The sequence below is a fragment of the Geotrypetes seraphini genome, chromosome 4, assembly GCF_902459505.1.
Source record: "Geotrypetes seraphini chromosome 4, aGeoSer1.1, whole genome shotgun sequence".
NCBI lineage: Eukaryota > Metazoa > Chordata > Amphibia > Gymnophiona > Dermophiidae > Geotrypetes > Geotrypetes seraphini.
The window spans coordinates 140,672,806-140,697,882 of NC_047087.1; the positions used below are offsets into that span (position 1 = coordinate 140,672,806).

Consider the following 25,077-nt stretch of genomic DNA (forward strand, 5'->3'; position numbering starts at 1 on the left):
TTTTCCACTCCCTCTTCAATGTCTATTCTGTTACAAATCTTGGTATCATCCACAAAAAGGCAAACTTTTCCTTCTAACCCTTCAGCAATGTCATTCACAAACATATTGAACAGGATCAGCCCCAGCACCAAATCCACTTCTCAGCTTTCCATCCTCCGAGCGACTTCCATTAACCACCCTCTGGCGTCTGTCCGACAGCCAGTTTCTATCCCAGTTCACCACTTTGGGTCCTAACTTCAGCCCTTCAAGTTTGTTCAAGAGCCTCCTATGAGGAACCATATCAATAGCTTTGCTGAAATCTAAGTAAATTACATCTAGCATATGTCCTCGATCCAGTTCTCTGGTCACCCAATCAAAAAATTCAATCAGGTTCATTTGGTACGATTTACCTTTTGTAAAGCCATGTTGCCTCGTATCCTGTAACCCATTAGATTCTAGGAAGTTCACTATCCTTTCTTTCAGCAACACTTCCATTATTTTTCCAACAACCAAAGTGAGGCTTACCGGCCTGTAGTTTCCTGCTTCGTCTCCAGAGATTTGTTGAATAAGTCTTTAATAGGATCTGCCAGAACCTCTCTGAGCTCCCTCAGTATCCTGGGATGGATCCTGTCTGATCCTATCACTTTGTCTACCTTCAGTTTTTCAAGTTGTTCATAAACACTTTCCTCCATGAACAGCGCAGAATCTACTCCATTTTCTTGCGTTACTTTGCCAGACAACCTTCTCCAGGATTTTCTTCCGTGAACACAGAACAGAATGCTTTTAGCACGTATGCTTTTTCCTCATCACTCTCCACATATCGGTTCACAGCATCTTTTAGTTTAGCAATTCCATTTTTCATCTTCCTCCTTTCACTGATATATCTGAAAAAAAAAATTTGACTCTCTTTATTACATTTTTAGCCATTTGTTCTTCCGTCTGCGCTTTCGCCAGATGTATCTCTCTCTTGGCTTCTTTCAGTTTCACCCGGTAGTCCTTTCTGCACTCCACTTCTTGGAGGTTTTTATATTTCATGAACGCCAGCTCTTTTGTCTTTATTTTCTCCGCCACTAGTTTGAAGAACCATATTGGTTTCCTTTTACTTTTGGTTTTATTTATTTTCTTCACATATAGGTCCATAGCCATTTTTATCGCTTCTTTCAGCTAACGGTCAAGGCATTGAGATGGAAATGTCCCAATATAAATTTAAGTGGGTTAAAACTAAATTGAAATACTTGGGTATCTATTTTGGTTCCACCATTGATGAAACTGTTCAACTGAATGAAGAATTGCTGATTAAGACGGCTAGAGAACTAACAAAGAAATGGTCCCCATTATGTCTGTCAAGGTGAGATAGACTCAGTGGCGTACCAAGGGGGGGTGGCGCTCCACCCCGGGTGCATGGCTTGGGGGGTGCACAGCCGGCCAGGTCCGGGTTTTCCTGCCCTTCCTTTCCCCCGGCTGCACCGCTACGATCCTACCTCACCCGCCAACAAGAAGTCTTTCCGACGTTAATTCTGACGTCGGAGAGGAGGTTCCGGGCTAACCAGGCAGTGATTGGCTGGCCCAGAATGTCCTCTCCGACATCAGAATTGACGTTGGAAAGACTTCTTGTCGGCGGGATCGTAGCGTGCGGGCTGGGGGAAAGGAAGTGGAGAGGCGCTTTATTTTTCTGCAGCAAGGAGGGCAGGATGTAGGCAGGCAAGCTGGCTGGCTTTAGCAAGGGAGGGAGATAGGTAGACAGGCAGGCTGGCCAAAATCTGGAAGGAGGCACTAGGGGCACTATGGACACGGGACGGAGGCACTGGGGGCACTATGGACACAGGAAGGAGGCACTGGGAGCACTATGGACACGGAACGGAGGCACTAAGGACACAAGACGGAGGCACTGGGGGCACTAAGGACACAGGACGGGGGCACTGAGGGCACTATGGACACAGGACGGAGGCACTGGGGGCACTAAGGACATGGGAAGGAAGGAGGGAGGGAATAGAAAGGGACAATTGTTGGGCCTGAGTGCAGAAAGAAAGAAATGAAAGAAAGGATACACAGTCAATTAATAGATGTCACCTTTTGATAAAAAAAATAAATGGTCACGTTACCTCTGACTTACTTTCGCTGCAGCAGAGTCGGCAGCCATGCTGAGGTGCAGGAAGGTCCTGCGCTGACTCGTCTGCCAGTTCTGCTCCAGAAGAAGTAAGTTACGTCGGAGGGGGTGGACCCGGCAGACGCAGTCATTGCGGGACTTTGCCACAACTCCCTGCGTCTGCTGGGTCCACCCCCTCCGACGTAACTTACTTCTTCTTGAGCAGAGTCAGCAGATGAGTCATCGCGGGACCTTCCAGCATGCGGCTGCTGAGTCCGCTCCAGAGCAAGTACGTCGGAGTGGGGTGGACTGGCAGCCGGCAGCTACAATCATCGTGGGTCCTTGCTGCATGAAGGTAGAGAAAGGAGCAGGATTGCTGGAATGGAAGAGTGGTGGAGGGAAAGAAAGGGGGCAGGGTGATATGGAAGGGTGGTGCTGATAGAATTGATGTACAGAGAAAGGGGAGAGACATAAGGGGGAAGGATATTGGAGGGAGAGAAAGGGGGAAGATGCTGATTGAAGAGGGGTGGATGGCGAGAGAAAGGGCAGACATTGGATGGTAGTGGGGAGCCTATGCTGGATGGAAGTGCAGATGGGAGAGATAAGGGAGCAATTGCAGGAAGGAAATGGAAGGAGAGAAAAAGAGGGGAGCAGACGCTGCATGGAAGTGGACAGAGAGAGGAGAAGGTACTAGATGGAAGGGTTGGAGAAAGAGGGTACATGATGGAAGGAGGGGATAAATAAAAGGAGGGCACATGATGGGGAGAAAAGGATTGAGTTAGGGAAACACTAGAGGGGTGAGGGAAAGAGGTGGCAAGCTTTAGGTAGACAGTAAAAAAGGACATTGATGAGAGGGTAGTAAGAATGTAATCTAGACGGATGCAGAAAAGGAAAATGAGGGTAAAAAGGGAAAGGGATTGCAGAGAAGAGGTGTGGGAGAGGGAAGGAGAGGAGAGAGATGCCAGACCAATGGGGGTGAATGGAGAGATGGAAGGAGGAGGCATACAGTTTCTGGAAGGGGCATAGAAGAAGAGAATATGCCATATAGGGGAAGAGAGATGGCAGACAGTGGATGGAAGGAAGAGAGTTACAAGAAGATGAGGAAAGCAGAAACCACAGAAGACAAAGGTAGGAAAAAAAATTGTATTTATTTATTGCTTTAGGAGACATGTGTCACTGTTTCTGTGGTGCACTGTATGCAGAGTCCAGCTTCTTACTGGTTCAATTTAACCTTTGTCTATGTATTTCTATTTTATCCCCCTTATACAAAACTGTGGAGCGTTTTTTAGCGCCAGCCGTGGTGGTAGCAGCTCTGATGCTCAGAATTCTATGAGTGTCAGAGCTGTTACCACCATGGCTAAAATTCACACTACAGTTTTGTAAAAGAGGGAGGGGTTAGTTTGTGATGACATATTCCATACTAGGCGAAGGTGTTTTCTGTGTTCTGTGTGTTCGAAAGACATGTTTTTTTTTTTAGGATTGACTGCAGGATTGATCTGTACTAGTCTGGCTTGTTTAGTTTTACAATGGGTGTATTGATATTGTACTGCTCACTGCAGTATGTAAGATGCTGCCTTTTCCTAGGTACTCATGTGTGATATGTGGCTTGTTACTAAAAATCATGTTTTTCGTACAGATTGGGGGGGAGGTGTCAAAAAAATGATGGGCTCTGGGTGTCATATATGCTAGGTATGCCACTGGATAGACTAGACACCATAAAAATGATGGTTGCTCCAAAAATCCACTATATTTTAAGTATGTTACCCATCTACTTCAATGCTAACACTTAACAATATTACTACTTTCCTCTGGAATAATAAAGTGGTTTCCCGGGCTCATACCTCACACTACACTTAAATAACTTAAAGCGAGGAAAGAACTAAGAGATGTTAACTTCCCTAGTTTTTTGTTTTTTTTTGAATACCATACTGCGCACATAATTAAACTAATCTCTGGATGATTTTTTGATGAATATCTAACAACTGCCGACCTGGATGGATAATCTGCTATTCTTCATAAATGGGATAAGTATCCTCTTAAATTTCTTCCTTTGTCAACTTTTGCCGACGGTTGGAATCAAGACAAAATGTTTAATAGTTTATTGCAAGCTGTTAAGTTACTTGACCCATGTCTTCCTACTGTTTGGTCAAGTACAACACATATGCCTATTTGGAATAATGCAAAAATTAAGATACAAAATGAAACTATCAATTGTAAGCCATGGCAGAATGCTGACATCGGGACAATTCAACAATTAAGATCTGATAATGCTTTAATGACTTTTCCTGATTTACAAAATATATATCACCTACTGAACAACCATTTATTTTTAATGGATCCAGCTTCAACACTGTCTTACAACTCTTTAAATATGCATACCTGTCAATTACTACTCTTGAGTCTTGTGGGTTTTGCTAATAAAATATCTTCTAATAAAGGGACTGTATCGAGCCAATACAAATTGTTAGAAACTGCCAAATTCAAATGATCCCATGGTACTGAAACAACCTGGCTATTTGAACTAAAAGTAGGATGGACAGAATGAGAAGGGCTGGGAAAAATGAGAGGACTGAGAGGAGCAAGCAGTGTAAGAAGAGCGACCAAGATGATAAAGGGGATGGAATTCCTCTTGTATGAGGAAAGACTAAAAAGGTTAGGGCTCTTCAGCTTGAAAAAGAGACGGCTGAGGGGAGATATGATCGAAGTCTACAAAATCCTGAGTGGTGTAGAACGGGTACAAGTGGATATTTTTACTCCATCAAAAAGTACAAAGACTAGGGGACACTCAATTAAGTTAAGGGGAAATACCTTTAAAACCAGTAGGAGGAAATATTTTTTCACTCAGAAAATAGTTAAGGTCTGGAACGCATTGCCAGAGGCTCTGGTAAGAGTGGCTGACGTAGGTGGTGTTAAGAAAGGTTTGGACAATTTCCTGAAGGAAAAGTCTATAGTCTGTTATTGAAACAGACATGGGGGAAGCCACTGCTTGCCCTGGATCAGTAGCATGGAATGTTGTTAGTATTTGGGTTTTTGCCAGGTTCTAGTAACCTAGATTGACCACTGTGAGGATAGGCTACTGGGCTAGATGGACCATTGGTCTGACCCAGTAAAGCTATTCTTATGATGTTAAGTGTTTACTGGAAGAGGGAAGAGGACTAATGTGTTGGGAAGGAGAATGAGAGGTAGAAGAGGCTAGAAAACTTGAGAGGGGACTGCAGTGAGGTGAAGAGGTAGAATAAGGATGCAAAAGAAGAGTGTGAATGGAGGGGAGAGAGATGTACACGCACCATAGAACAAGTGTGCTCAAAGCCTGCTTCCGCTTCATTGAAAATAAATTATTGGGGGACAGGAAGGCATCAATGCGCAGTGAGTGCATTTCATCTCTGGCAAGTAAATGCTGGAGGAAAATTTGAATTCCTACTTATTTCCTCTTTCAAATGATTTATAAGTAGGAGCAGACTACCACCGACACAAGCAACATGCATACTACTATTCATACTGGTTTACAAATAAACTCTCTTATGCCAATATTTGCATACTGCTTTATTTAAGTAGTTAAGTGGGTTTCCCTGCACATTATACCAGTTTGTCTTGTCTGGTTAGAGCTCCCAGCTTATAATGTGAATTTGGATGCAAAACAGTATTTGAGGGCTGGTGCAGTGAGCCTGCAATGTTTACAGAACATAAAAATAGCCTTACTGAGTCAGACCAATGGTCCATCTAGTCCAGTAGCCCATCTTCACCGTGGCTAATTCAGATCACTAGTACCTGGCAAAAACCCAAATAGTAGCAACGTTCCATGCTACCTATCCAGTGCAAGCAGTGGCTTCCCCCATGACTGGGAATTTTTTTTTTTTCTGCTTGATGGACAAATGTGTGCTTTTATTTTGGGATATCATAAAAAGTGTTATATCCTCTCTAATGTACTGATCACAAATTCCCATCCTGTGTTCAACCACTGTTAGCCAGTGCAATCATCCGGTTACAGGAAATACATGGACACCCCGTCTTGTGACTGTCTGTGGCAACCATTTTTTAGGCTGATTATCTGAGAATCACTATATTTAGCCACACTTGGGACTTGAACTGCTGTGTTTCAAGTGAGTTGTTCAGAAATAAGTAAGTAATTCTGGCTTGGGATCCTGGTAACAAAGCAGAGCTTAACTTTATTTTGCCTTCATAAAATATTTTAGACTTTAGAAATCTCACCATTCTGATAATAAAAGATTTTCCTACTAATCATATAAAGCCATAAACTGTTTTTTGCCCATTATGACAATTAATTTTATATAATAAACAGTGCAAAAGTTTTATAAAGGTTTAAGCTTTTCCAGTGTCAGTATGCAATTGCTCATTGCTCAAGCATAACCCAAATTTGTGCTTCTGCTTGTAGTTGGAAGACTGTGCACTCCAGTTGTCAGCCAATGGAAATTACCTGGATATGGAGCTGTCTCTAGATGAGCAGAGAGATGATCTAGAAGGATTTTTTGAGGACATAAGGTAAGAAGATAATTTTAATTGGCTTGCTCGGATAATGAAAAACCCAAAGAGAAACAATGTAGAGTAATATACGAATACTTGAAGCACAGAAGAGACAATTGACTAGGAAAATAATTTAGGAGGAGGATGAGTTACATAGTAACATAGTAGATGACGGCAGATAAAGGCCCGAATGGCCAATCCAGTCTGCCCAACCTGATTCAATTTAAATGTTTTAATTTTTTCTTCTTAGCTATTTCTGGGCAAGAATCCAAAGCTTTACCCTGTGCTGTGCTTGGGTTCCAACTGCCGAAATCTCTGTTAAGACTTACTCTAGCCCACTACACCCTCCCAGCCATTGAAGCCGTCCCCAGCCCATCCTCCACCAAACGGCCATATACAGACACAGACCGTGCCAGTCTGCCCAGTACTGGCCTAGTTCAATATTTAATCTTATTTTCTGATTCAGATCCTTTGTGTTCATCCCACGCTTCTTTGAACTCAGTCACAGTTTTACTCTCCACCAACTCTCTTGGGAGCGCATTCCAGGCATCCACCACCCTCTCCGTAAAGTAGAATTTCCTAACATTGCCTTTGAATCTACCACCCCTCAACCTCAAATTATGTCCTCTGGTTTTACCATTTTCCTTTCTCTGAGTTGTTGTTTTTGGGGGTTTTTTTTATACAGGACTTCTAGTTGTCCAAAAAAGCTTAAACTAAACCTTTCAAATGGTTGAAAATAGCTTCCCATTTTCTTTGGCTATTTGTTATAATACGCAGTATATCCTTATAGCCAAACATTGATGTGCTATGTGCATAGGTGTTTTGGGGATAGAGAAGGAGCAGTTTGGGCAGGATTGACACTTATTCTTTTTCTCTCTCTTTCTCTTTCTCTCTCTCTTTCTCTCTTTTTCTCCATTGGAGGTGGGGGGGGATTGGAAGGAGTCACTAGAGACCAGAGATATGTTTGTGAGGATGGGGAGAGCAGATGATTTGGAAATCAGATGATGGAGAGTGGGGATTGGGGAATTTTTGTGAGGTACATGTGACAACTTGTGTGGCAGTGGGGTTTTTGTTTGTTTTATCCCCCTTTCTATTCATGTTGGAGCCAATCACTGCTCACACACTGACAGGAAGGAGGACATTTTACAATGAGCTGCAGATTAAGCAGCAGTGTGCACTTCTCTTTTTTGACAATGCACACTTTTGAACCTGGCAGTAATTTGCATGCTCATTGACTTTGCTGCATCTCTGAGGTAAAGTTTTGAGGAAGGATTGTGTTAGCCATGTAGTCAGTGGCTCTAAAACTTTTGGCATTGATCCTTATGAGATTTGGCCTTACAGCAGCAGGAAAAACCATCCAGTTAAATACTTCTGCTGATGATTGGAGAGCTGCGTTGTAGGGAAGGAGGTCACTGATTCAGAGCAGGTGGTGATGTATTGCGGACAGTGGATTGATGCCCAGGGCAGCCTTTCAGTTTACCCTCTCAAGCTTGCAGTCTTGGCTTTGAAAAGGACTGTGTCCTACAAAAAATATGGTCAATTGTCTTACAATTCTCATGTTAACTTTTCCATAACAGAAATCCCAAGCTTTCTCTAATTATTACCATCATGAGGGAGAGAAGCTCTACTTCTAAAATTTAGCCATAACATATCTTGTACCTGAAAGTTAGCATTGAATCAGGCATGTGGTTTGTTTAGGAAGAGTCTTGAAAATCTCTTCACCAAGAATGATCATTGGGAACCTGATATTCAGCTGACTTAATGCATGTGAATGCATGGATTAAATTATCTCTATGGGTAGCATTAATGAAGATATATGTAGACCTAAACTAAACATATAAATGATCAATTTATCATGTGAATATTACTGATAAACATAATTTTTAGGTCTACCCCAGCTCAGCCTACAAAATATTCAGATATGCAGCAATTTATTGATTTAAATGAAACAATATTAGCAGTATATTTTTTTGAAGTTATGTTTATAGGCCCGTCATGCATTTGCTAGTCTAGTCTGTTTTATATTAACCCCAACTTTTACAGGCTGCACTTCAGACTAAATGCTAAGCCATCCATTTTATTCCTATGGGTGACTCAGCATTTAACTCACCCTGCTTGGCAGCACGGCTTTGTAAAAGGGGGTTAAATTTGGTATTTTTCCATTACGTTTTTGGAATATGAGTTTACCCACACACAGACAAACCAAGCATTTCTGACCCTTTATGTATAATTTCTTTTCAACATTCCATTAAAGTGGAAAGAATGACTAGGAGAGAGAAAAAAAAAGAAATAGAGAAAAGAACGAGAGAGAAATGTTTAGAAAATGTGGCATGGAATGTATAAAATCTAATATAATAAAATGGTAGGCCGCGCATGCGCACTAAAAAAAAACGTGTTCCCTGATCCGTCGCGAAAACACGATTGCGCAAGCGCGGGTTTTACGTCACCACTTGCTCGCGGCGGCTTTCAAATAAAAAAAAAAAATTACACAGCTGCAGCGGCCTTCCTCACCCCCGCCTCTCACTGTCAATGGTACCGGCTCCTCTCTCGAACTGCACCAGGATCGAGAGAGGAGCTGCAGCGCCGGCTTTCAACTTAAAACAAAAAAAAAATAAAAAAACCCCAACTGGAGATCGCCGCTCTCACCCAGCTCCCACTGTGCAAACCCCCCCCCCCAACTGGAGATCGCCGCTCTCAACCCCCTCCCCCCCAACTGGAGATCGCCGCTCTCACCCGCTCCCACTGTGCAAACCCCCCCCCAACTGGAGATCGCCGCTCTCCCCCCTTCCCCCCCAACTGGAGATCGCCGCTCCCACCCGCTCCCACTGTGCAACCCCCCCCCAACTGGAGATCGCCGCTCTCACCCCCCTCCCCCCCAACTGGAGATCGCCGCTCTCACCCGCTCACACTGTGCAACCCCCCCCCCCATGGGAGGATGCGCCGCAGCAAAGTGCTGCACAGGTTCTGGAGGGGGAGAGACATATCGCTTCTGCACCGGTACAAACATCCCTCCAGCGTTGGCACTCGCTGCACGTTAAACAGGCTGCTTCGGCCTTTCTCCTGCAGTTGAGTCCCTTTGCCGCTTCACTGATTACGTCATCAATGATGCAACAGAGAGCCTCAATGGCAGAAGAAAGCAGAAGCAGCCTGTTTAACGTGCAGCGACTGCCAACGCTTGGAGGGAGGTTTGATATTAAAGTCATCTTGCTGGGAGGGTCGCAGAGTCAGCGGGGGTTGGGCTGGGAGGGGAGAGAAGCGTCTGCCTTGGGTGCTTCAGGCAGCAGCAGCGTTTACAATTCGCTGCTGTTGCTGGCTTCAGGCCTTCCTCTCTGGCCGGTCCTGCCTACTTCCTGTTTTCATGAAGACAGGACCGGCCAGAGAGAAAGGCCTGAAGCCAGCAACAGCAATGAATTGTGAATGCTGCTGCTGACCAATGAAGTAGTTAAATGAAGAAAGGGAGCAGAGGGGGAGAGAATGCCTTGGAGGGAAGGAGGAAGGTATGCCAGACCAAGGCAAAAGGAAGGAGGAGATGGAGAGAGGCCATATGGGAGAGAAAGAGAGAGATAGAAAGAGAAGAGAGGGCAGTGAATGGAAGGGGCAACATAGAGGGTGAACAGTATTCTAGCACCCATTAATGTAACGGGCTTAAAGACTAGTAAAGTATAAACTGTAAGATAACTGTTGCAGATCCTCTGTATCTGGTTCTTATTTCAATTTTTTGTATAATCGATCTCCACAGAAATCGAATAAGAGGGTAGAGCAGAGGCAGCCATGGAAATGGGTATTAAGTTCACAGGCACTGCACCAATGGATTAAAACTTTGATTTATTCAACACAGCTGTGTTTTGTCACATGTTTGAATCAAGGGTCTTATCACATTTTTTTTTTTTTAGGTGTAAACAATAATCAATAAAATCCAAACTGATATTGAAATAGCAAATATAAAACAAATATAGAACAAATGAATACAAGAGATGCTGACCATCTAAATATAAATGATTAACCAAATACATCATACAATGTCGACATGCACAAAATATGTAAATAGAGTGCAAAAAGGGAAGAAATCACAGCACAGTTAATGGAAACCTCAGATCAAGTGATAAGAACATAGAAAGAAATGAACCATATGATGTAAGAAAAAAGACGAGTTAAGGAGTTCTATATTCATTTTATATTTATGTGCCATTTCTGTTTCCATGTCCTCCTACAGTATTTCCTTTTTTGTATTTTGTTTGTTTTTATTTGTGTTAGGACTCTTGATGTTGAAACATATGTGTTGGGTCAAAAGTAAAATTTTAATCCATTGATGTAATTTCTGTAATCTTGCTATACATCTTCTTGGCTGTCACCACTCTTTCCTGTTCATTATCCATTTATCATATAGGGGTCCTTTTATCAAGGCGCGGTAGGGGTTTAACGCGGGGAATACCGCGCTTTAAACCGCCTGCCACGCTAGTCGCTAACACCTCCATTGACGAGGTGTTAGTATTTTGGCTTGCCGCAGGGGTTGGCGCGGAATGAAATGTCCGACGCGCTAACCCCCGTAGCGTGCCTTCATAAAAGGAGCCCATAGTCTTGGTGCCAAGATAAAATGTCAAAATCGATGAAAGACCAAATCACTTACAAAATATTTAAAAAGTTAAAAATAAATGAAGCCAGCCTTTTTGCAGGCCCTGTGGTATGTGGTACCCTGTTCCCGTCTTATGTATGGGCTTTGTATCATCATTGAACCTTGTGCAAAGTGCAGACTTGAGCTTGTCAGCTCTGGAGGGCTGATGGGTCTACTGCTAAAGTTATTTCAGGTAATCTGCCAAGGGCCAGCTGCTTTTCAGTATAGTGTGCCACAACTGCAAGCCTAAATTAAGATATGATGGCGGCAATGGTGCTATAGCAATATCACCTAAAGACACTGCCTATACTGCTTATGCATAGACCTAAACTTGCATTTAACACGGTTAGGCCTTAGTTTACAGATTTCTGCAAAGTGAAGAATACTAAGGGAATGCTCCTTGTGTTTTTCAAGTATTTTTTATATCATCGAGAAAATCAAGGACAAGAAGGCAAAAAAAGAGAAACTTTGCCTCCAGTCTAATCCAGCGAGGGAATGTTTGTAGGTTGAACTAATACTAGCTGGCAGGAAGGTAGGCATACCAACAATATAACTTAATGTTAAGAAGACCACTCTTCCGGACTTCTTGGGCAATTTCAGCATTTCAAATAGAATTCTGTCTTTCTTACCTGCTGGATAAAATCAGGGAAGGCTTTGTGCAGTAGAGCTGATAGCCTAAGGATATCAAGGTTAAATTAGAATAGAAACTTTATCACCTTAGTGACATTTTCTTCCTAGCGAGGAAGTACTGTAGTTATTTTTTTCCATTCAGAAGTTTTGGGTTTTTTTTTTCTTTACTATAAATATGACCCATTGTAGAAAAAAATAAAGATAGATCATTAGGGATTATCACCTCCAGACATTTTGAATTGTTTCACAACCTAGAACTTTAGTTATTGTGCTAACATTAAATGTTTTTTTTTAACTTGTTTTACAAATTAATTTCACCAGTTATAACCTGAGATATTCAAATTCTGCTATTAAATTCATAACATGAGGAAGAAAAGAATTAGGATCTGTAACATAAATCAAAGTATAATTGATATTCTATGTTCTTTTCCCACTGCTATCACTCCCCTGAACCTCATCTGCTTCTTGGACAGAGATCGCAAATGATTCTGTGGCCAGGGAAAATAAACAATGGTGAGAGCAGCCTTGACATGTACCACATTCCAAAAGAAAGGAGGAAAATAATGTTCCCATTCACTTGTGTAGCAGTTAAGAGCAAAGTATAAAAAATTTTAATCACAAAAGTCATTGCTTAAATCAAAACTGATAAGAATAGAGAACAGGTAAGGCCATTCAATTTTGTCAAAAGCCACCTCTGCATCCAGTGAAAGGGTAGCACATTTAGGGTTAGATTTTGTAATTGTAGTCGTTATCAGCAGCTGCCTAAAGAATGATTGCCAATTGCGTATCACACAATGGCACTGTTTACAGATTTGCGGCTTTTGGGAAAGGTAGGTGCTGGAAATGTAGGCCAGGGTTTTAAAGGCCTATATTTCCGGCACATACCTTTTGACCAGATTAGCATCTGCGGAGGTGCCTTAGAACGCCTATGGTTCTTTCTGGCATTAACCATGCCTACTTTGACTTTGTACGTTCTAAGGCGCCTTTGTAGACATGATGAAGACGCTGTTTTTCTAGGCACCGGCAGGCACCGGCAGACACCTACATTTAAAAATGATTTTAAAATCATTTTTAAATGGCTTTATCAATTGTTAGTTGTCGGTAGGGCACCTACAGGTGCCTAAGTTAAGGTGCCATTTATAGAATATGGCCCTTAGGGTTCATAGTCAAAAACACATAGGACAATCGAGCGCCAACAATACAGAGCAGACAATCGCGTGCAGGACATCAGCGCGCCGGACTTAAACTTAATTTTAAAGTGCTCCGAGAGGGGGTTTGGAGAGGGAACCCCCGCAGTTAAGTAAGTACTGTTTATGCTGCTGTTGAGTGGGGGTGTTGCCCTGATCATGCAATTCGATATGAGTTCCATCTTTGATCTGGTAGACCACGGGAAAATGCTGCAATGCCTAGATGCCATTGGTATCAGAGATGAGGTGCTGAACTGGTTTCGTGGCTTCCTTATGTCCCGTACTTATCAGGTACGTTTCAACTATGACCTCTCCGCTACCTGGAGCAATCCATCCGGCGTCCTGCAAGTGTCACCACTATCCCCATTGCTTTTTAATGTCTACATCTCCTCACTAGGCATGAAACTATCCCAGCTGGGGATAAAATTATTCAGTTACGCAGACGACTTTACGATTATCATCATATTTGTTAACTCTATCTTGGAAACTGTTCCCAAAGCATCTGAAGCTAAAAATCTGATGGAGCAATGGATGAATGACTTCAAGCTCAAACTTAATTCAGAAAAAATGAAATTTTTCATTGCTTCGCCACACCCATGTGACACCACAACACCACTTTGCATCAATAAACTCAGTTACCCTATTCAATCTACCATGAAGATACTGGGCGTAACTCTTGATCAGTGCCTAAACATGAAAGACCAGGTAGACTCCTTAATCAGAAAGGGTTTTTTCACTCTCTGGAAACTTAGATCCATCAAATCATATTTTGATACACCATCATTCAGATTCCTGGTACAATCCCTCGTACTAAGCCAACTTGATTACTGCAACATCGCCTATTTAGCAATTTCGCAAAAAAATATGCGACGCTTACAATTGATGCAAAATGCAGCGGTCAGACTAATCTTCAGTCTAAGGAAATACGATCACGTAACACCCTACTACCGGCAGCTACATTGGCTACCAATGGAAGCACGCGTAAAGTTTAAGTTCGCTTGTCTTTGCTTTAAAGTACTATACGGACTAGCCCCTAAATACATAACTGACCTCTTCACATTCTCAGCCAACACAAGAGAAGCTCACACTTGAACTTCGTTTCCCCTCCAGTTAGAGGATGTAAACTGAAAAAACACCATAAACACCTTCTCTCACATCAGGCAGCACTATGGGGTAAAGACCTAGAACAATTGCTTTCGTCCACTACTTATAAGGGATTCAGGAAGCGCCTAAAAACATATCTATTCCTGAAATATCTAGACAGCTGACACGTACTCTCTGTTTCCTCAATAAGATTCTGATGGCCTACTATCCACTTTCCCTCACCTCTTTAAGCTCAATCAACTTGTAACGTTTTTTAATCTTTTGTAAACAGCATAGAACTTCACGGTACTGCGGTATATAAACTGTTATTATTATTATATTTGTGAAAGGGAGGGGAGATGGGTTTTGTTGAATCTTGCTCTGTTTTATTTCTGTTTATAAAATGACAATTGTCAAAGGAGAAGCTTCCGCCCACACACACGCGACTGCATGGTGGCACAGGCAGGCTTTGCCGGCATCTGTTTCTTTTTTAAAGCGTCGCGAAGATAAAGGGGGGGGAGGGAGGGAAGGAGATAGATTTGGTCGGAGGTAGGGAGGGAGGGAAGGGGCCATGCACGTGATTGGTGACCGCGCGCCTTCCCTCCCTTAAGTTTCTTTACATCGTGAAGGTAAGGGGGAGGGAAGGAGATTCTCGGGCCGCTGAAGGGTGGTGAGGTGGCGAGAGGGAAGGGTGGATGCTGCGGGGACAGGGCGGTGAAGGGGACAGTGGGGATGGGGATGAGGCAGTGAAGGGGATGGCGGGGACAGAGCAGTGAAGGGGACAGCGGGGACGGGGCAGTGAAGGGGGACGGTGGTCCGGTGATGGGGACAGATTTTTTTCCCATGTCATTCTCTAGTCCCTGCGCGTGATTCTCTACTCCGTATTGTCGGCGCTCGATTGTCTCGCGCTTTTGTTCCGTCACCAGCCCATAGTCATCTCCCTCTACAGTATGGAGAATATTGATTGGGCATCTGATATTATCCACCTCCTCTCAAATTCTGTATACAGCACCTTACAAATCGGTGCTCCCAGCTGATTTGCATGGACAACTTGTTTAACAAGCCCAATTGGCACTGATAATTGGCAATTAATATCTTATAATTGGCACTAATTAGAAGTTATGCACACGACTTGGTAGGTGCATTCTATAAAGTGCTGCATATTTAGTTCTATTGTGCGAATCTGAAAAGAAGGTGCAACCTGAAGATAAGCATGGGTGGATTGTAGGTGTTCCTGAAATTTATGTACATTGTTATACAAAACACCTGATGTGTGCAGAAGTTAAGTACAGGTATTCAGACCTGATTTTGCTTGTTTTAAATGGGTGCACCTAAAAGTTATGGCACAAAGTGCAATTCTATAAGGTGCATATACATTTTATAGAATTGTGTTAAGCACTGATTTTTTGGGGGTCGCCATATATAGAATATGGACTCTCATGCCTAACTCGGAGGAATCCTGTTGGTCAGAATGTCATATAATGATCTGTTCTGAATTTGAAAGTTTTACTGTTAATCTTATGTGCTAGCATTATGCCTAGAAATAAAATGCCAAGCCATGTCCAGGCTTTAGAACTGAATTTCTGGTTTGTGGAGCTGGCTAAAGCATAGCCAGTTAATTGCATTATTCTGCACTTAATTGACTATGGGGCACAACATAAAGGGCATCTTTTACTAAACCGCAGAAGAGCCTCTTACCACAAGCCAGTGAGGTAAATGCTCCAATGTACATTCAATTCCTATGAGTGTCAGAGCATTTAGTTCGCAGGCCTGCGGTAAGAAGCTCTTTTGCAGTTTAATACAACCCTGCGAAAGTAAGACTGTTTTAAAGGTGGTCCTGTTTTTGCTGTTAATTGCCGAATATCAGTACTTACCATAACTGGCCACATGTTAAATCTATCTCCAGAACTCCCCCCAAATATCAGCACTAACCAATTAATTGCTGCTGAAAATGACTGGTTAGCCCCAATCAAGCATTTTAACTGGCCTAGAGCTATTTCTGGCTGGTTAAATTGCTTGAATATTGACCTATACGTTTTTTAACTAGTGCGAACAGCATATTTCCCCTCTTCTAGTATGAAAGAAATAATAGCTCTGCAAACAATTTGGTCTCTCTGCTAAATTAATTTTGTAGCTACTAATTGCACTGTGGTATCAGGTCAAAAGCGCGCCGGGACAAAGGCGCGAGCAGACAATTGAGTGCAGCGTGGAGGCGCATGCCGAAGAAAATTACTGTTTTTAGGGCTCCGACGGGAGGGCGTGGGGGGAACCCCCCCACTTTACTTAATACAGATCGCGCCGCGTTGTGGGGGGTTTGGGGGGTTGTAAACCCCACATTTTACTGAAAACTTTTCTTTTTCCCTGTTTTTAGGGAAAAAGTTAAGTTTACAGTAAATGTGGGGGGTTACAACCCCCCAAACCCCCCACAACGCTGGCGCGATTTGTATTAAGTAAACTGGGGGTGCTCCCCAACAAAAACCCCCGTCGGAGCCCCTAAAAACAGTAATTTTCTTCGGCGCGCACCTCCGTCTTGCGCTCAGTTGTCGGCGCGCGCCTTTGTCTTCCGCGTTCAAGTTTATTAGGATTTTATATACCACCTATCAAGGTTATCTAAGCGGTTTTTACAATCAGGTACTCAAGCATTTTCCCTCTCTGTCCCGGGGGGCTCACAATCTAGCTAACGTACCTGGGGCTATGGAGGATTAAGTGACTTGCCCAGGGTCACAAGGAGCAGTGCGGGTTTGAACCCACAACCCCAGGGTGCTAAGGCTGTAGATCCAACCACTGCGCCACACACTCCTCCTTGCGTTGTTGTCTATGAACCAATTTCATAATTGCCCATACCTAAAAGTGTAGAAAACATCTATTAAAGTATTTCCATAAAACTTTGCTTTTGTGACAGGATAGTCAAATTTTGCAATTTACCTATTTAAAACATGAAAATACAGATTTTTCATCTTTTCTTTCTTATAATGTTATAAAAAGCCACCCCCTACATACAGTCAGTGGCGATCGGCAATGATTGTACAAGCCTCTTTGGAATGCAGACAATTTGTGGACCTTGACTCTGGTGCGGGAGAACGCTTTTGCCTGATTTGGGAGCCTTTTTGGAGGGACCTTACACCACTTGCGAGAAGTCATCTCTTGAATACGTGATTCCTTTTCCACTCCATGGTATATGGTGCCTATCTGGGAATATGTTGGTAGGGGCGGGTTAGGGGGGGTAGGGGGATTGTTTTTGGTGCTCTTATACTAAGACAATGGTTGTATTTTGATGTGAATGTTTCTTTGTGCACTTTGTTATAATAAACACATTTAAATATAAAGTCATAAAAAGCAACATATTACTCACAATTAATATGTATTTATATTGAAGTAGATGACCACAGAAGATTTAGAAGTGAGTAGTTTGAGATTTGATTATATTATAAGTCACTTTAAAGAATCAGCCCCCAGATGTAGTCTCCCATCATATTCTCATTATATTGTCCTTGGTTTGAAGTCCAGTATATCCTAGTGGAAATGCTCACCTTGCTCCTCTGAGTATGCTCATATGTTCTCCTTGAATGTCTCAAGATGGGCATCGAGGACAAAGACCTTGAGAGACACCCTACAGCCCATTTGACTGTAATTCTTCACCAGATTCTCAAACAACTCCACATAGTTTTCGGGCTTGTGATTGTCCAGGAAGTCCTGAAGCACAGCAACAAAACTGTTTCAAGCTGCTTTCTCTTTCCTAGTTAGCTTCTTGGGGAATTCCTTGCATTCCAGGATTTTCTTTCTGTGGTCTGACAGATACCAGCTTTGATCTTTGCTTCAGACAGATTAGGGAATATGTCTTGAAGGCAGAGATAGCAGGGAAACTTGGTAAAACTGCCTTGGAGACCCATTAGGAATGCCACTGTTTTGAAGCATTTGATGACCTCCCAGCCATACTCATCATTCTTCAGGTGCCTAGTAAGGTCTTAAAGCTGTCGTAATCCTCTTTGAGGTGCACTAATTGAGCCAGTGGAAGAGATGGGTACTGGTTCCCATTATGGATCAGCATGTCTTTGATGCTCCTGGATGAGCTGTCAATGAAGAGACGACACTCTTTTGGCTTATAGACAATTCCAATTGCATCAAACAGACTGGTCACATTGTGGCAGAAGCAGAGCCCATTTTAATAGGTGAAGAAGTTGGAAAAAGCTTGGTGACACTTCCTCTGATCTGTGACTTGTACACTTACATCCAACAAGTTCCACTGTTTGACTTCAAAAGTTCAGCATTGGACTTGGTGAGAGTAAGATCTCTGATCAGGTTGTTGAGGTCTTTTTGGTTTACATAAGAACACAAGAATTGCTGCTACTGGGTCAGACCAGTGGTCCATCGTGCCCAGCAGTCCACTCATGTGGCGGCCCCCAGATCAATGACCAGTGCTCTAAATGAGTCCAGCCTCACCTGCATATGTTCCAGTTTAGCAGGAACTTGTCCAACTTTTCTTGAATCCCTGGAAGGGGTTTTCCCCTATAACAGACTCCAGAAGAGCGTTCCAGTTTTCTACCACTCTCTGGGTGAAGACGAACGTCCTTATGCTTGTACGGAATCTATCCCCTTTCAACTTTAGAGAGTGCCCTCTCATTCTCCCTACCTTGGAGAGGGTGAACAATCTGTCTTCATCTGCTATTTTGAATGTTTCGATCATGTCCCCTCTCAGTCTCCTCTTTTCAAGAGAGAAGAGGCCCAGTTTTTCCAATCTCTCACTGTACGGCAACTTCTCCAGCCCCTTAACCATTTTAGTCGCTCTTCTTGGACCCTTTCGAGTAGTACCATGTCCTTCTTCATGTACAGAGTGCTCCAGGTGAGGGCGCACCATGGCCCGGTACAGCGGCATGATAACCTTCTCCGATCTGTTCTCTTTTCAGCTGCACCACTGATATTGTAAACTGGATCTACAACATCTCCCTGACAACTCTTTGACTTGCTGCTCTCTTTTGAAGACAGCTGCTCTCTCTCTCTTTCTCTCTCTCTCTCTCTGTCTCTGTCTCTCTCTCTCTCTGTCTTTCTGGGGGAGTGAATTTTGGGAGCTCAGGGCAAAGTGGCACTGGGGCAATGGATATGTGACTGCAGATTCATGTTTGCTGGTTTGACGTTTGGAAGGGTCCACCATGCAAATGTGAGAAGTTGATGAGTAGTCAGTGGGTTCCTGCCGAATTCTTGGGATAGAAAACTTTATGGCTTTCCCATCTGTACCATTACTAATGTGTACAAGATTAATGCAGAAGTAGGACAAAAAAACAAAATCCAACAAATCTGCAGTGAGGGCACAATGAATCCAAGACAAAAAAGAAAACTGCAGACCACTGTACAAGATGCAGGCAGTGTTTATTCCAATAAACAATATGTTGCGTACAAATGGACCACCTTATAACAGGTGAAGGGATCATACACGGTCCGTGTTTTGATCAACACGTCTTCATCAGGGGTCCCTAAGATGGTGGTAAAAAGTATGCAAGCAACAATTTTTCCTGATCCACAGCCAATAGATCAGGCAAAATGTTTGCGAGCATATGAGGTCTGACAATTAAGTTCACAGGCACTTACATTGGCAGCACTGTACAAATAACTTGGTAAGGTTTCATAACTTTGTTATATCAGTGTCTTACAGCTATGTTCATGTTGACGTGTGACTGTGTCTTGCTGACCTCACTCAATAAACATCCTGCTGAGTAAGAGGCGTAGCTTACCAAAGATGGCGGCTTGAATGCTGATACGGAGACGCCATTGGAGTTTCTGTTGATTCTCTTGATAGGGCCTTAATGCTCAAAAGAAAATCAAAAATCTGGGTTTACCCGGAGGAATCTGTTTCAGCAACTGGATCCATGGATGCCTTCGTTGAGCAAGGCACCTGAGTGCAGGAACCGGAGTTATCTTCGGCAGGGAGAGACACGCAGGCTGAGGCATATGATTTCTCCTTCGAGGGCGCCACCTTGTTTCCGGAGGAGCATAGTCCTCCGATTTGCCCCGAAGCAATGAAAGGAAGGATGGAGGCGGAACTGGCCTGAGATGCTCCCTGTCTGACCCAGCAGAGTGTGGGAAATAACTCTGGATGGGGAATAGTGGAGGCATCTTTGTTATCACCATTGCAGTTGGAGAGTGGAATGCAACAGTTGTCTGCTGATAGTTTGGATTTAACTAATTTCCTAGAGAGGTCAGATACTGAGGTTCAGGTTACAGCTATGTTGCTGGTTCAGTTTGCTATAGATTCAGATAGGGAATGGATGCTAAAACTTTTTTTCAAATATAAAGATGTTCCTTTTATGTCAAATGTTGTAAGAATGTTTATCCCAGGACAAGAAGGCAGCATATTCTCAACATGTGGGTGACGTCATCCACAGAGCCCCGTAGCGGACAGCCTCGCAAGCAGACTTGCTTGTAGAACTTTCATAGAGTTTGCGAGTGCTGCACTGTGCATGCATGAGTGCCCTCCCGCCGAACTTAGGTTGTGTGTCTCCTGTGAGGTACCTCAGTTCTCAGTTTTCCGCGGAGCCCAGAAGCACCTGTTTCTCAGCTTTGCTGATTTTTGAGTTGCCTTCTTGCACCGCGGCTTTCTTTTTTCTTTATTTGTTTCTTTCTTTTAGTCGCTGTGCAGCACGTCTCTTTAAAAAAAACTTTTATTTTTCTTCCGTCGGTTCTTGTCTGTCGGGGCTTGTTTGGTTGTGGCCATATTTTCTTCTACGTCCCGGCCTCTTACCAGGTTTAAGAAGTGTAGCCAGTGTAATCGGGCGATTTCTCTCACCGACCCCCATCATTAAATGCTTGGCGCCTGAACATTGTCCTGAGTCCTGCCCACGCTCTCCGTAGGTGTCATGCCAAGATCCTGGAGCTCTTTGGAATTATGGAGTTGTCTGCAGAAAAGGCCTCGACCTCGGCTTCGACCCCCGTGGCGGCCTCGTCGTCCAAGTCCTTGACCTCAAGCAAGTCCCCCTCGTCCTCGAAGGCCTCGTCTGCTGTGCCTCTGAAGATCTCATCCTCAGGCAAGTCTCCTCTTCCCTCCGCAGGTATGCTACCTAAGAAGCCTCCAGCTGAGTCTCAGGCAATCTAGGCAATGAGTGCAGTCGTGCCAGACTCTACGAGACCTCCTCCTAAGCGTACCTTCAAACATAGAGAATACTCATCTTCACGGTCGCTCTCTATGGAGTGCACTGCTGCACCTTCCAGACCATTAGTCTCGGTGCCTGTCTTCGAGGACATGCTACAAGCCATATTAACCACGAAGCTTACCACCTTTTTGGCCAAGCTTGCCCCTGCCTCGGCCCTGCTTTCTGTGAGCCAGCCTGAGCATACCGTCGAGGCACCATGAGCAAAACCTCTTCGCTCTCGACCCTTGTCCTCCAGTGACTCCTCACCTCGTCCTTCCAGGTCCAGGTCTCCAGCTACTCAACCTGTTCAAGACGTGGTGGAGCAGCCTCGATCGAGGCCTCACTTGAAGCACTCCTCATCCTCGAGGTACCTGGCTTCAAAGAAGAGTAAAGAGTCTCCTCGGAAGAGTACAGAGTCTCCTATGCCTCGTTCGTCAAGGCCTATCGAGACCCTTTCCAAGCCCAGGCATAGGTCTCGAACTCTGAAGCTTTCAACGCTCGTACTTCTCCACCTCAAGGCACATCCAGGTCCCGGACTCCTCTCTCGAGACCATCTACAAGGGATCCTCCTTTGCCTGTCTCTACAAGGCACGAGTCGAGGCTGTCAATTCCTCATACTCCTGGGACTTCTCCATCAAGACTTCTCAAACGTAAGCACTCTCTGACTCCACCTATATCACACAGCAGAGCTTCTTCTGTGACTCCTTTTCAATATTCCAGGGAGGCTTCTCCTTCTTGATTAGCTCCACTTCTCCTGAGGAATCTTCGACTTCAAAATCCACATCTTTTTCAAGATTCATTTTTGACATGAGTAAGGCTCTTCAGATTGATCTTCAATCTGAGTCTAAGTATACTCCTGAGTATTTGGCTGAGATGGAATTGCCACATCCGCCAAAGGACACCATGAGACTTCCTATGAATCCTGTTTTGAGACAAACTTTTCTCAGGAATCTCAAGACTCCTTATTCAATCCCAACTATCCCCTCTAAAATGGAATCTCGTTACCGCACGGTTCCTTGTAAAGGGTTTGAGAAGCCGCAATTGTCTCACCAATCCTTAGTGGTGGAATCATCTCTTAAAAAATCTAATCCAACCAAGGTTTATGCTGCCATTCCTCCAGGCAGAGAGGGACACACGATGGATAAATTTGGATGTCGTCTATATCAAAATTCCACGATGGCAAACAGGATCTTGAATTACAATTTCATGTTCACATCCTACCTAAAGTACTGCATTAAGACCATGCCCTACTTCTTTCCTGCTCTGGCTGAACATCGGTTGCCTGCGTTTCAACAACTTCAGCAGACCCTCTATCAAATATGTCTTTTCATGCTTCAAGCCACTTATGATGCGTTGGAAATGTCATCTCGGATCACTGCTTTTGCTGTGGCAATGTAATGTCTGGCTTGGCTACGCATTGTGGACATGGATCCTAATTTATAGGATCGTCTAGCCAATTTACCATGTCAAGGTAATGAGCTCTTTCTTAACTCCATTGAAGCTGCCTCTAAGCATCTCTCAGAGCATAAGTGGTCATTTGCCTCTCTGATTCGACCTAAGGCTAAACATCCAGCTTCCAAGCCTTAAAGGCCACCTCCACGTCGATATCCACAGAAATCTACTCCGTCTTTCCCCAGGTCTCTGCCTCAGAAACAACCACAGCAGCAGTGTCAGCAAAAGACCCAGACTCCTGCTGCAGCTAAGCCTGCCCAATCTTTTTGACAATCTAAGTCTGAGCATAATGTCCACCTTCATCCATCAGACATCTCTCCTCCCCATAGGAGATCAGCTCCATCACTTTTATCAACAGTGGGAGCAGATTACTTCAGACCTCTGGGTTCTCACCATCATCCAAGAGGGTTACTCACTTCAGTTTCTTCAAATTCCACTAGATCTCCCTCCAAGAGAGTTTCCTTCCAATATGTTGCAACTTCCCCTTCTTCTTCAGGAGACTCAGGCTCTTCTTTGCCTCTGAGCTGTCGAGGAGGTCCCCTTGATTCAACGGGACACGGGCTTTTATTCCCGTTATTTTCTAGTCCCAAAGAAGATGGGGGATTTGCGACCTATCCTGGACCTCGGAGCTCTCAATAAATTTCTTGTCAAAGAAAAGTTTTGGATGCTCTCTCTTCCAACACTTTATCCCCTGATGGATCAAGGCGATTGGTTATGCTCCCTAGATTTCAAAAAGGCTAATACTCATATTCCAATTCATCCAGCCTCTCGCATATTCCTAAGATTTTGGGTGGGGAACCTACATCTTCAGTACCAGGTCCTTCCTTTTGGCCTCGCCTCATCTCCCAGAGTCTTCACGAAGTGCCTGGTGGTGGTGGCTGCAGCCCTGCGGATGCAGGGTCTTCAGGTTTTTCCATATCTGGATGACTGGCTCATCAAAGCATTGTCTCAACAGGAGGTTATTGTAGTGACCCAACGGACTATAGCGTTTCTCCAAAGTCTTGGGTTCAAAATCAATTTTCCAAAGTTCCAGTTACGTCCCTCCCAAACTCTATATTTATTGGAGCCATCCTGGACACTGTTCAACTCAGAGCATTCCTGCCTCAATCACATCAGGACACTCTCATTCACGTTTGTCAACGAGTATCTTCCCTCACGTCACTCTCGGTCACATGGCCTCTACAGTTCACCTGACTCCTTTTGCCAGACTTCACCTCAGAATTCCTCAGTGGACCCTGGCATCTCAGTGGCAGCAAGCTTCCGACCTACTCTTTCAACACATTACAGTGACTCCTTCTTTGAGGCAGTTTCTCCACTGGTGGAGGCTCTCTTCCAATCTTTCCAAAGGTTTACTGTTTCACCCCCCCCCCCCTCATCAGAAGGTTCTCATGACAGATTCCTCAACCTACGCTTGGGGGGCTCATCTCAATGGTCTCCGCACTCAAGGGCCATTGGTCCAGCATGGATCGTCAGTGTCGCATCAATCTGTTGGAATGCAGAGCGATCTTCAATGCTCTCAAAGCTTTTCAGCACCTTCTTCACGACCAGTTAATCCTCATTCGAACAAACAGGTAGGAACAACAAACAGGGAGGAACAGGATCTTTCCCTCTGTCAGGAAGCTCTAAAGCTCTGAAATTGTGCAATCCTTCACAACATCTTCCTGCGAGCTGTCTACATCCAAGGCTGGCAAAACTGTCTGGTGGACAAATTGAGTCGTCTTCTACAACCTCACGAATGGACACTCAATTCCTCGCTTCTCCATGACATTTTTGCGTCAGAGGAGAAGCTTCTGCCCACACATGCAAGCGACTGCACGTATACTCCGGCACTGATCAGAAAGTAAGGCACCAACAGTTCAGACCTGTTGGTAAATTTTGGGTACAAATGCAATGAGGTTTCAGAATCATGCTGTGATTTATACATAATTGCTCAAAGTGATCATTTCAACATTAATGACCTGTTTGTATTACATTTGCATGGCAGTATTGGAGACTGCTAGAACACCCGAAAAAGACCTTCCTAAGCCGTTTTGATAATCCATTGCTACAATACATGTACGCTAAATTGGCTGGAGCCTATTTAGTGAGCACGTTAAAGTCAGATTTTTGTTTTGAAAATCTGGCCCTAAGTGTCTTTTGTTTGGGAAATATTATCCAGGGTGAGGCTGTTTTTAGGCTTAAAATTTAAAGGATGTGGTGAAGAGAGGGAGAGAAGATGAGTTGAACAAGTACAGGCCATGAATTGGTTCTGTTTGGCATTTTGGTCTGTTTTTAATGTATTGGGATACTTTCAGGGTGATTTCACTTCTATTTCAGTAAAAATAAATATAGTTTTTCATGAAGCATTTCCCTTGAGAAGTCTCCTGGGATCTCTTTGCTTGTTTGAGCCTTGTGGAGCCCTTAAAAAGAGAAATTATGAGTAGTCCATGGCTTTTATCATTTGCG

General features: G+C 43.8%; 1 protein-coding gene across 2 annotated transcripts in view; it reads left to right on the forward strand.

Moving 5' to 3' along the window:
- FHOD1 (formin homology 2 domain containing 1) overlaps positions 1-25,077 on the forward strand; it is a 471,898-nt gene that overhangs the window by 109,135 nt on the left and 337,686 nt on the right. For both annotated transcript variants that reach the window (XM_033940727.1, XM_033940726.1), the window contains exon 2: positions 6,459-6,565. In XM_033940727.1, coding sequence (XP_033796618.1) covers positions 6,459-6,565 — 107 coding nt within the window. The remainder of the gene's footprint in view (positions 1-6,458; positions 6,566-25,077) is intronic.